The following is a 10,909-nucleotide window of genomic DNA, read 5'->3' as shown; positions in this document are numbered from 1 at the left end:
CACCCTGACGCTGCGCATGCTCATGCACGGCAAGGTAAGCGCCGGCGGCCCCGGGGCGCCCGCGGGAGCCCCTTCCCGGGCCCGACCCGCCCGCGCACGGGGCTCTGCTGTCTTTCCCCGCAGGAGATCGGCAGCATCATCGGCAAGGTAAGACGCGGGGCGGGGGCCGGGCGCCCTGGCGGCGGCGGCGGCGGCGGCGCGGTGGGGCCTGACCGCTCCTCTGCCCGCAGAAAGGCGAGACGGTCAAGCGGATCCGGGAGCAGGTAAGCGGGCGGCGGGAGGGCCGGGCGGCGGGGCCGGGTGCGGGGCCGGGCCGCCGGTGACGGCGCGCGCCGCCGTCCCCAGAGCAGCGCGCGCATCACCATCTCGGAGGGGTCCTGCCCCGAGCGCATCACCACCATCACCGGCTCCACCGACGCCGTCTTCCGCGCCGTCTCCATGATCGCCTTCAAGCTGGAGGAGGTAGGGAGCCCTCGCCGGCCGCCCGCCCGCCCGCCTGCCCGTGGCCGGGGTGAGCCGCGTGGCTGACGCCGCCTGTCGCCCCGCAGGACCTGGGGGCGGGCGAGGGCGGCGCGGCGGGCAGGCCGCCGGTGACGCTGCGCCTCGTCATCCCCGCCAGCCAGTGCGGCTCGCTCATCGGCAAGGCGGGAGCCAAGATCAGGGAGATCCGCGAGGTGAGGGCGCCCGGCGCCGCGTCCCCGCTCGGGGGCTGGAGCTGGCCAGGCCGCGGCCGGGGCCCGGGCGGGGGGCTGGCGGGGGACGGGCAGGCAGAGGGTGGCCCGTGTCCCCGCAGAGCACGGGGGCGCAGGTGCAGGTGGCCGGCGACCTGCTGCCCAACTCCACGGAGCGGGCCGTCACCGTCTCGGGGCTGCCCCACACCATCGTCCAGTGCGTCAGGCAGATCTGCGCCGTCATCCTGGAGGTACCGCGCTGCCCCGGCCCCCCGCCCCGCGCCGGGCCCTCGCCCCCCAGCTCGCCCGCCCGGGGGGGCCCGGCCCCGGCTCTCAGCCCCTCCTTGCTCCCTCTCCAGTCGCCTCCGAAGGGGGCCACCATCCCCTACCACCCCGGCCTCTCCCTGGGCTCCATCCTGCTCTCTGCCAACCAGGTAAGGGGCCGCGGGCGGGCGAGCGGTGGCTCCGGCGGGCGAGGGGACGGCGCCGCCCCCCCCGCCGTGCCCCCACCGCCTGATGCCCGTGTCTGCCCCCAGGGCTTCTCCGTGCAGGGCCAGTACGCCGCCGGCGTCTCTCCCGCGGAGGTGAGTCCTGCGGCGCCACAGGCGCCGGGGACGGGGGCAAGGGGATCGCTGCCGGCCTGCCCGCGGCCCTCCTGACCCCTCCGTCCCCCCCCCCCCGTCCTGCCAGGTGAGCGTCTCCCCCGCGCGCCCCGGCCCCGGCCCCGGCCCCGGCCCGGCCGGAGACCCCAACCCGCCGCCTGCCCCTCTCTCCCCCCGCAGGGCTGGACGCCGCCTCCCAGAGCAGCTCCCAGGAGTTCCTGGTGCCCAACGACGTACGTGCGGGTCGCGGGGCTGGCGAGGGGGCCCGTGCCGGCGGTGAACCCGGGCTCCGGCCTCGGGGACGTCGCAGCCCCGCCACCTGGGACAGGAACGCGGGGGCTCCGCTTCCCTGCCCGCCCCGTGCCTGCCTCGGCTCCCCCACCGTCCGCAGCCCCTCTCAGCCCGGCTCCTGCCCTTGCAGCTCGTCGGCTGCATCATCGGCCGCCACGGCAGCAAGATCAGCGAGATCCGGCAGATGTCGGGCGCCCACATCAAGATCGGGAACCAGACCGAGGGCTCCAGCGAGCGGCACGTGACCATCTCGGGGTCCCCCGTCAGCATCACCGTGGCTCAGTACCTCATCACCGCCTGGTGAGCACCAGCCCCGCGGCGCGCACGGCGGGGCCGTGGCGGGGGCTGCGCCCCCCCCAGCGCTGCGGGACCCCCTCCGGGTGAAGCCCCAGCCGGGGGACGAGCCGGGCCGGGCTTTGCGACCCCGAGGTGGTGGGCGCAGGAGCCGACGGGGTGCCGTGGCCCCGCGATGCAGGCGGGTGCTGCGTGCCCCCCCCCCCAAGAAGAGAGATGGGCGCTCGGCCCCTGCCCCGAGGCGGGCAGGCCGGGGGGGGCAGCCCGCTCTGCCCCTCGGCTCGCACCCACCCCGCTCCTCTCGCTTGCTTCGCCAGCTTAGAGACGGCCAAATCTACCTCCCAGGCGCCGCCGGGCCCTGGCTCCGTGGACCTCGGCGTGGGCTTCTCCCAGCCCCTCGCCCCGGGCTCCGGCGCCGCGCTGCCGGCCGTCGCCGCGGCCCCGCCGGCGCTGCTGGGCACCCCCTACGCCATCTCCCTCTCCAACTTCATCGGCCTGAAGCCAGTGTCCTTCCTGGCGCTGTCGCCGTCCTCCATGGCGGGTCCCAACGGCAGCACCACCTACACGACCAAGATCTCGGCGGCCAACGGCACCAAGAAAGCCGACAGGCAGAAGTTCTCGCCCTACTGAGCCCCTCCGCCGGGCGGGCAGAGGGGCCCCGCGTGCCACCCGCTGCCGGGGCCACCTCCCCGTCCCCCCACCCCGTGCCCCGAGGAGCCCCCCACTCCTCAGGGGCTCCTCCGTCCTCTGGCCCTTTGCCCTGCCCCTCTCCTGCCGACGCTCCCGGCTGGCACCCTCAGCCCCGCGGGCTGCACCCCAAGGCCTGGGTGAGGGGCTGGCTGGCCTCTCTGGGGCGCCCCCCTCCCCGGCTCCGGCGGGGGGGAGGGCTGGCACCCACCTTCTCCCCAAGCTACCCCCTGGCACCCGCCTCGCAGCAGCCCCATCGAAGAGCCAGCCCCGGCCGGCTTGGAAAACGCTGTATATATAAGTCTGTATTTTTTCCTCCTTTGTAACTTATCAGTGGTTTAATAAAAAGATAAAATTTGCGAGAATAAAGAGCCATTCCAAGCGGAGATGCCCCCAGCCCCGCGCCACCCCGGGGAGCACAGGACGGGTGCAGGAGCAGCGGCCAGAGGGGCGTCCCCGGGGGCAGGGGTGCCGGCCCTCGGCCCCAGGCGGTCGGAGCGGAGCGGGGCAGAGCGGGGGCGGCTGGAGCACGGCGAGATGGGGGCACCGCTGTCGCTGCGCGCTGCTCCCCCCCGCCCGCCCGCCGCAGCCCAGCAGCATCCACCCTCGCACATCCCTGGCCGGTGGCCCAGCTCGGCCGGCACATGACCGCCGCGGGCTCGGCACGGCGCGGCTGGCCGTGTCAGTAAACAGCCCGGCACTGACTCACCGCGGCCCTGCAGTGCCAGCGGGCATCCTCCTGCCCGGGGCTGGGGGCGGCCGCCGCCAGCCCCCTCCGGCGCCCAGGCGCGGGCGGGGGGACAGCAGGGCCGTGGGCGCCGCGTGCCCACCACCGCCCTCGCTGGCAGCTCGGGCCCCGGCGCCTCTACCTCTTTCACCCCGCGGCGCGGGGCCTCTGCCCCAGCGGGTCTTGCCGCTGGGCGACCGGGGAAAGCACAGGCAGAGGCAGCGCCGCGGGCACCTTTCCCCGTTAACCACGGCAGGTTACACGAGCTCCTCCGCCAAGACGTTAGCGGAGGGCCAGACGGAGCCCCAGCACGGCGGGCTCCACGCTGGCTCTCTCGGCTCGGCGTGGTGCCTGGGGACCGGGGCATCTCCCGTGCAGAGCCCTGGCGTTACTGTTGTTAGTGGGGTTAGCTGTGGCCTTCGCTCGTAGGCAGGCTGCGAGGGACCCTCTCCTTCTGCTGTCTGTGGACAGCCCTCGTGGGCGGTCCCACTGGGCTGGTGGGAAATGGAGGGACCCCTTCCTCCATTCCCACACAGGACCCTCCAGCTGCCAGGCTTCCCCTTCTCGTGTCCTGAGGAGAGCCTCTCCATGCAGCTGGGCTGCGCTGGTGGAGCTAAGATGATCCCAGCATGAGGAAAAGCCTTGGGAGATGGAGACCCCCAAAATCTGCTGCCTTCTCCCACCTGGAGAAAACTGGCAGTCACCTTCCTCTGCCATACAAGCTCAGAGAGGAGACAAAACCTGGACAAGGACCCCTCCAAATCCAAGAGGCCAGGCCCAAGTGGGTGAAGTTAGTCTCTTCCAGACTCCCTGCCTGCCCTCCTGCCCTGCATGTTGAGACAAGGCTCCCTCCTCCTCAGCTGCTCTCTTCGGGGACTTGACCCGGGATGGGAAAGCCCGTCCTGGTCTGGTCCAGCCTGTTCCTGGGGCTGGAGCTGATGCAGCTAGAGTGGGTTTCCAGTGTGCAAGTTGCTCTCTGGAGGAACTGCAGGAAATTTTCCTGGATGGAGGCCTCAGAGACAGAGAGACACAGCTCCTGGCCCAGTGGCCGGTTGAGACAGCTGCGTCCGAGCCTTGCCAGCTCCTCCCGGATCTGTCGGTTGAGCAGCCCATAGAAAAAGGGATTGATGGCAAAGGATGAGTAGGCAAGCCAGGTGACTGCCATCTCCCCATGCCCCTCACCCACCGTGTCAGCAGTGACAGAAGAGTGCAAGTGGAAAGCAAAGAAGGGCAGCCAGCAGCACAAGAACTGTCCCACAATGAGGAGCAAGGTGAGGATGGCCTTGTTGCCTCCCAAAAAGCGCTCTGGAGCTAGCCTGGGCAGTGGCAGGTTCCTGGTGGTGATGATGGTCATTTGGCTGGCAATGGAGTCGGATCGGTGCCTGGGTGCAGCTGCCCGTGGAGGCATGGGCACCTGCTGCAGGGACGCTATCCGGGCCACACGGTAGATACTGCAGTAGACAGCAAAGATGATGATGGTGGGCAAGATGAAGCAGACAATGCTGAAGATGACCACAAAGACCTTCTTATGGGCTCCTGGGCTCCAAAAGACTGTGCACCGGCTGGCACTGGTAGCCCCGTTGCCTTGTGGCCAGCCCACCAATGCCAAGACAGTCATGAGGGCAGACTTGACCCAAATGAAGACCACTCCGGCCACAGCCAGTCCAATGGTCATCTTGACCTCATACCTCATCGGGTGGACAATATAGTAGTAACGCTCGACACTGATGATGGAGATGGTGAGAATGGAGGCACTGATGAAGCAGACATTCAGGAATATCAAGGTCTGGCACTCGGCAATGCTGTAGATCACCCTGTTGAAGCAGGAGGAGCTCGAGATGATCCCCAGGGGCATAAGGAAGATGGCAGAGAGAAGGTCAACCAGGCAGAGATGGCAGACAAAGATGAACTTCTTGAGAAGCGGAGTTTTGAGAATGACAATCATCACCACCGTGTTGGCCACTAGGGCAGTGACAGTGAGCAGGATCATGCAGAGAAGGCCCACCACCTCCTGGAAGGTAGACTGCTCCGAGATGGAGAGTTGCTCTAGGCCATGCGTGGTGTTCAGCCCCATTTGGTTGGCCATTCTCCCTGAGGGCTAAGCCAGTGGCTCCAGCATCTGGGCAGCAAAAGTTATTTGCCTGTGTCCCTTAGATGGAAACCCCACCACAAGCATGGTCACCATCTTATCCACTAGCAGGTTCCTTACCTGTTGAGGAGGGGAGAGGGGCATGAAAAAGAAGCAGCAAAACAAGGAAAAGCCACAGGGAAACCCAGAGATGGCCTCCAAGCTGATCTGAACACCCCAGAGATGCTGGGGCAAGGCAAGGACCTGGGGAGGTTGCAGTCTCCCGTGAGCCCAGAGCCAGAGACCAATCTGTCCTCAGACTGGCCTAGGTGCTCCCTGGGGCACTACTGGGATCCTTTGGTACCCTCACCAAGTTTACACCCCTTCCCCCTGTCCTGGACTCACTAGCACTCACTGAAAAAAGGCAGTCCCCAACGAGCAGCAAAGCAACCCTTCTGCTGCAGTGCCGTAAGCAGCCCCAGTAGAGGCCCGATCCCTGCACCCCGACTCCAGCACCCCTCCTCGCTCCCGCTGCCAAGCTTCCTGGGGGAGTGGGACTGGGGTACCTTTGCTCTTCAGGAGATGAGCGATGCTCCCCTCCTCATCAGGCTGGTGGAGCTGGTCCTTCCTGCCAGCATTACTCCGACAGCAGCCGTGGGGTCCCCGGCCCCAGGCAACGCCGTGTTCCCTGTTACCCGTTAGTCATCTTGTTTGCCTGCAGCAGGCAAGCTGCGGATGGCACCGGCTGTCACTTCTGGGCTCTGCCTGCCCTTTGACAGCACTCGCAGTCCCACGGAGACAGCTGCTGGGTCCTAGCAGCACGCGAGCGCTCGGGAAGGGGGGACTCGGGTCCCCGGCCCACTGTGCCTTTCCCATGCACCTCAGAAACATCGCGGCAAAGGACAGCAAGTCAACGCTCAGCACCTGAAAGCAGGCAGCCGGCCAGGGAGGGGGTCTCCCCTCCCATGGGTGGTGGTACCCAAAATTCAGGAGCCTCCCTAGCCTGGCTGCCCATTGTGCCAGGCTTGGTCCTTCTCCAGAGGCAGGTCAGCCCCGAGGCCCTCCAAAGGCTTGGGGGACAGACCTAAGGGCACCTCAAAGAGGTCTGTGCCATCTCCTCGCTCCAGTGCGTGGATGCTCTGGAGATGTCACCTGAGCACCAGTGCCGTGCAGCCAGGAGGTACCCTCCCCGGGAATCCAGAGGCATGGGGCACGGTGGCAGGCAGCAGCCCCGAGCACGGGCACCTCTGGGCTCAGCCGGACCCCACCGGTGAGATGCATGGTGCCCTTCCCCATACTCCAGGGCAGGCTCTGCTGCGCGCTCTCCCCAGGCAGGTGCGCAGAAGGACAGCTAGGGCAGAGTCCAGCACAGCTCCAGCCGGAGGGCAGGCTCCCTCTGTGGGCTCTGAGTCCCACGGCAGGGCTCAGGGAGGGATGAGCTGCTCCGTGCCAAACACTCGTGCCCACACAGGGCAGATAGACAGCAGCGTGCCTTGCTCATCCTCCTCCCTCCGTAGCTCTGATGCCATGGTGATGGGCAGGAGCCACCTGGCTCCCCAAGGCAATACGGGCATGCGGCTGGCCATGCCACCGACTTGCATCTTAACTCTTCCAGCACCAGTTTGATGCAACAGCTTGCCGCCTCTCCAGCGGCCACCTGTGCCCACACCCATCCCCGCACAGACCCACACACACGGTCACGATCATCAGCCCCGCTCAGCACCCTCCCTGCTCAGCAGTCAAGCACCTGCGTTGCCCAGTCTGTGCCACAGCGTTTTGATTTTTGGTTAAAGCAAGCTGGGCACCTCTGCCCCCACAGCTGCCTGTCCCATGCTGTGGGCCTTGAAGAGCTCATCCTGCAGAGCCGCTGTGCTCAGGACCAGCCGCAGAGGTACTTAAGGGGCAAGGGGCTGCTGCCCACCCACCCCAGCTTGATCCCATCTCCAGTCTTAGCCCCAAAGGGCAGAGGAGAGGGATCCCTGAGGCGCCCGTTTGCCCTTGGCCAGCAGGGCTCAGCACCCCCAGACCAGTGGTGTCAGGAGCCCTGGTGCAGCCCCCATCCTGGGGGCACAACCAGGGCATCCTCGCCACAGGGCAGGAAGGAGTGGACTCTTCTGCTCACCTCGCCCTCTCGGACCTCCTCCCAAAGTTGTGGGGAATGATGGTGTAGAAGCGGGAAGCGAGCTCCTCCAGGCGGGCAGCCTTGGTGGGCTGCTCCCCAAGAGCCTCCTCCAGCGCCTCAAAGCCCTTTGCAATCTGCTGCTTGCTCAGCTTCCCCAGGGGCATCTTCTTCACATCTGGCCACGAGCACAGGAGAGGCCATGCAGAACTCCGTCAGCTCCTCTGTCCCCTCCACGCCCTTCCCAGAACTGACCTCATCCCATGCTTCCCTCTGTGCCCAAGGACCTCAGGTACTGCCACAGGTGTACATGGCTCCAGAGCAGGGCCTTTGCTGCCCAGGCACAGCCCACAGGCATCCAGGGCCAACAATCCTGCCAGGGTTTGGGCTGCTGGAGGTGGTGCTCTGACACTGACAGCATGTCCACCTTCTTCAAAGGTCCTCCCCAGCCTCCCTGCCTTCAGCCTTAGGCCACAGCACCCAGGATCTCCTCCACCAAACCAGATACCGTCCCGAACCAATGTTCATGGTCTGCATGGCATCCCAGAACACATCGTTACTGAAGATGAGGGAGACCAGGTCCTGTGTCACTTTGTCCAAGGTGCAAGGCAGGACCCGCTGCTTGGAGACCTTGCCCCTATCCACATCATCCACCTGCAGGCACCTTTGGGGCCCCTTTGCCCTCCTCTGCGCACCGCGGCAGGCCTCAGCGCTTCCTGACCTTGCCCCTCTCTCCCACGGTCACCCCAGGTCCTTCTGCTCGGAGCGCTGCCCGGAGCAGGCGGCGGCAGCGTGGCAGGATGCAAAAACCACCTGCATCATCTGCATGGAGCAGCCGGACCAGACGCTCTCCTTCGGCACCATGGTGCACCCAGCATGCCGGGGGGGCCTGGTTCCACCGGGGCTGCACCCAGCAGGAGGGCTTCCAGCGCCCCGGGGGCACGGCCAGGGCCCCCCAGCAGCACTGCTGCTCTCTCCCCCCGCCCCCGGGGACAGGCCGTCAGTGCCGGCCGGGAGTGCTTCCAGTGCCCCCACTGCAGGAATAAGAGAAAACTTTTACCACAAATGTAAAAACTGGGGAGCCTGGTCCCATTACGGGGGGTTTCCCGCTGCCCTCGTGCCGGGCTCCCGAGGCCAAAGGGCCCAAGGGCTCCCGAGGCAGTCCTGGCCCGCAGGGCTCCTGCTCCCCCGCGGAGCTGGGAGCGGGGCAGGGCCCAGGAGAGCAGGGACGTCCTGCCGGCGCCCGACGCAGGGCGCGCGGGAGGCTCAGGCCTTCCCCTCCCTTCTCCTGCAGAGCGCCTGCCTGGGAGGAGGCCGGGCGTTACGCGGAGCTCTGCGAGAGGCACAGCCAGTGCGACGCTGGCCGGTGCCTGCGCCGGGAAGGCAGGGAGCGGGCGGAGCAGAGCAGGAAGGGCTCCAAGGCTGCAACCGGGCAGCTGCYGGGGCRGCAGCAGATGCCRTCCCRGYGGSAGCGGGTGCTTGGCGCGACAGCTCTGCCGGGCACCTCCTTGCTCCGCTCCTGTGGTCTCGGGGGCCTTCCTGGCATCTCTGCCAGCCCCGGCTGCCATGAGCACCAAGCCGCTTCCCTCCCCAGGCCATGGCAGCTGCTCTTGTGCTCCTCGTGTGCGTCCAAGGGGACGCTGCTCGGAGTGCGACGGGTGCGCTGGCGTGGGCCCCGGTAAGACGCAAAGCACCTGGGTGCCCCTGGGCTCGGGCCAGAGCCAGGCAAGGGCTCGGGGCCGTGCTGCTGACTTTCCCACCTCCCCTTACAGCCCCCAGCGCGCAGCCAGAGCCATCCGGCCCCAACAGCAGCAGTGAGCCAGGAGCGGGGGCATCCTCCGGCCCTGCGGCACCCTCCACCAGCTCGGAGACGGACCCGGCGAGCTCCAGCACCAGCAGCCAGGATGGATCAGCGCCATCCTCCAGCTCTGCAACATCCTCCAGCTCAGAGTTGGACCTGGCGAGCTCCAGCACAGCAGCCAGGACGGATCAGCGCCATCCTCCGGCTCTGCAATGTCCTCCAGCTCAGAGTTGGACCCGGCGAGCTCCAGCACCAGCAGCCAGGATGGATCAGCACCATCCTCCGGCTCTGCAACGCCCTCCAGCTCGGGGTTGGACCCGGCGAGCCCCAGCACCAGTAGCCAGGATGGATCAACATCATCCTCCGGCTCTGCAACGTCCTCCAGCTCGGGGTTGGACCTGGCAAGCTCCAGCACCAGCAGCCAGGACGGACCAGCGCCATCCTCCGGCTCTGCAACGCCCTCCAGCTCAGAGTTAGACCTGGCGAGCACCAGCACCAGCAGCCAGGACGGATCAGCGCCATCCTGCGGCTCTGCAATGCCCTCCAGCTTGGAGACGGACCCGGCGAGCACCAGCACAAGCAGCCAGTAGGAAGTGGAGGCGTCTTCTGGCTCTGCGGCTCCTGAGAGCAGCCCCCAGGCAGGAGAGCCAGGGCCAGAGTGACGGCCAGGACGCTCCCGTCCATTCTGCCGGGCGCAACATCCCTACAACTGGCACTGAACGCCCCGCGGGACGAGCCGTGTGCCAGCCCAACCCTGGCACCAGCACCCTGCCCCTGCAGAATAAAACCGCCGCCCCCTCTCAGCTGGGCTGGCAGATGACGCTTCTCTTCCTCAGCTTCCTCCTCCGTCGCCTTTCTCGGGGGCTGGTTTGGGGCAGGCACCAGTGGGGCTCTTTCCTCTCCGGCTGTTGGCAAGACCTTCCCCAGCCCTGGCGAGCGGCTTGGCCACGTGCGCCTGGCCTTGCTGGCCTGAGGAGGCCGGGCGGGCTGAGAGGGAGCCAAGGGTGACAGCCGCGAGCTGAGGAGCCGGGGAAACCCGGGCCTTCCTCGGCATGGCAAGAGCCCTCCGAGTCCCTGGTGACTCGGGGCCCGTGCAACATTTCGGGAGGCGACAGGGGCGTCTTTACCTCCGCCACACGGCACGGAAACCCAAGTCTTGCAGAGCAGGCGCAGAGAAACGGGAAGGTTTGTGCGTGACGTTGGAGACACCGGCCCCAAAGCAGGGGTCCGCCAGAGCGCGGCGGCAGTCCGGCACCCTGCTAGTCTCAGCACTGCTCCCTGGGCAGCAGCGTGTCGCGCCGAGCACTCCCTGCTTATCTGACCGGGGACACGCGATCGGACGTCGTGGCTGCTGCCTCTGCCCGCTGGCCTACGCAAGCACGAGGCGGCTCCGGTTGGTCCCGTTGGCGACGCCTCATTTGGGCCTCGTTTTCCGGCCACGACGCCTCGGCTCGGCCTGTGAGCGCTGCCGGCAGCTCCCGCAGAGCTGCTCAGCGGCCGCTCCGCCAGAAACCGCCTCTCCGTCGCGCACTTTGCAAACTTCTCACGGGAATCGTCTCCCAGACGCGCCGCCTTGCAGACATCGCTGCCCACAACGCGCCGCTGCTCAGCGGCCGCCGACACCGAGCGGCCGGGTTCCCGGCAGAGGC

General features: G+C 67.5%; 2 protein-coding genes across 2 annotated transcripts; one reads left to right on the top strand and one right to left on the bottom strand.

Annotated features, from left to right (window-relative positions):
* Nucleotide 1: 1 nt before the first annotated feature.
* On the top strand, nt 2-2,914 carry PCBP4 (poly(rC) binding protein 4; the record flags this gene model as incomplete). Its single annotated transcript, XM_085302565.1, has 11 exons — nt 2-34; nt 124-147; nt 231-263; nt 346-462; nt 549-674; nt 794-922; nt 1,031-1,105; nt 1,208-1,276; nt 1,417-1,506; nt 1,695-1,864; nt 2,176-2,914. Coding segments are annotated over 11 exons (1,179 nt in total), but the record flags the coding sequence as incomplete, so codon positions are not given.
* A 1,214-nt stretch (nt 2,915-4,128) lies between these two features.
* LOC146597262 (putative G protein-coupled receptor) lies at nt 4,129-5,358 on the bottom strand. Its single transcript, XM_085302583.1, has one exon. The coding sequence runs from the start codon at nt 5,356-5,358 to the stop codon at nt 4,129-4,131; it is 1,230 nt and encodes a 409-aa protein (XP_085158709.1).
* Nucleotides 5,359-10,909: the final 5,551 nt, after the last annotated feature.

The sequence above is a fragment of the Rhea americana genome, unplaced genomic scaffold (assembly GCF_003343005.1).
Source record: "Rhea americana isolate MKP2758 unplaced genomic scaffold, rheAme1 scaffold_19, whole genome shotgun sequence".
In the NCBI taxonomy this organism is placed as follows: Eukaryota; Metazoa; Chordata; class Aves; order Rheiformes; family Rheidae; genus Rhea; species Rhea americana.
Note: the sequence above shows the minus strand (reverse complement) of the source record. Positions and strands in the feature narration are given on the sequence as shown.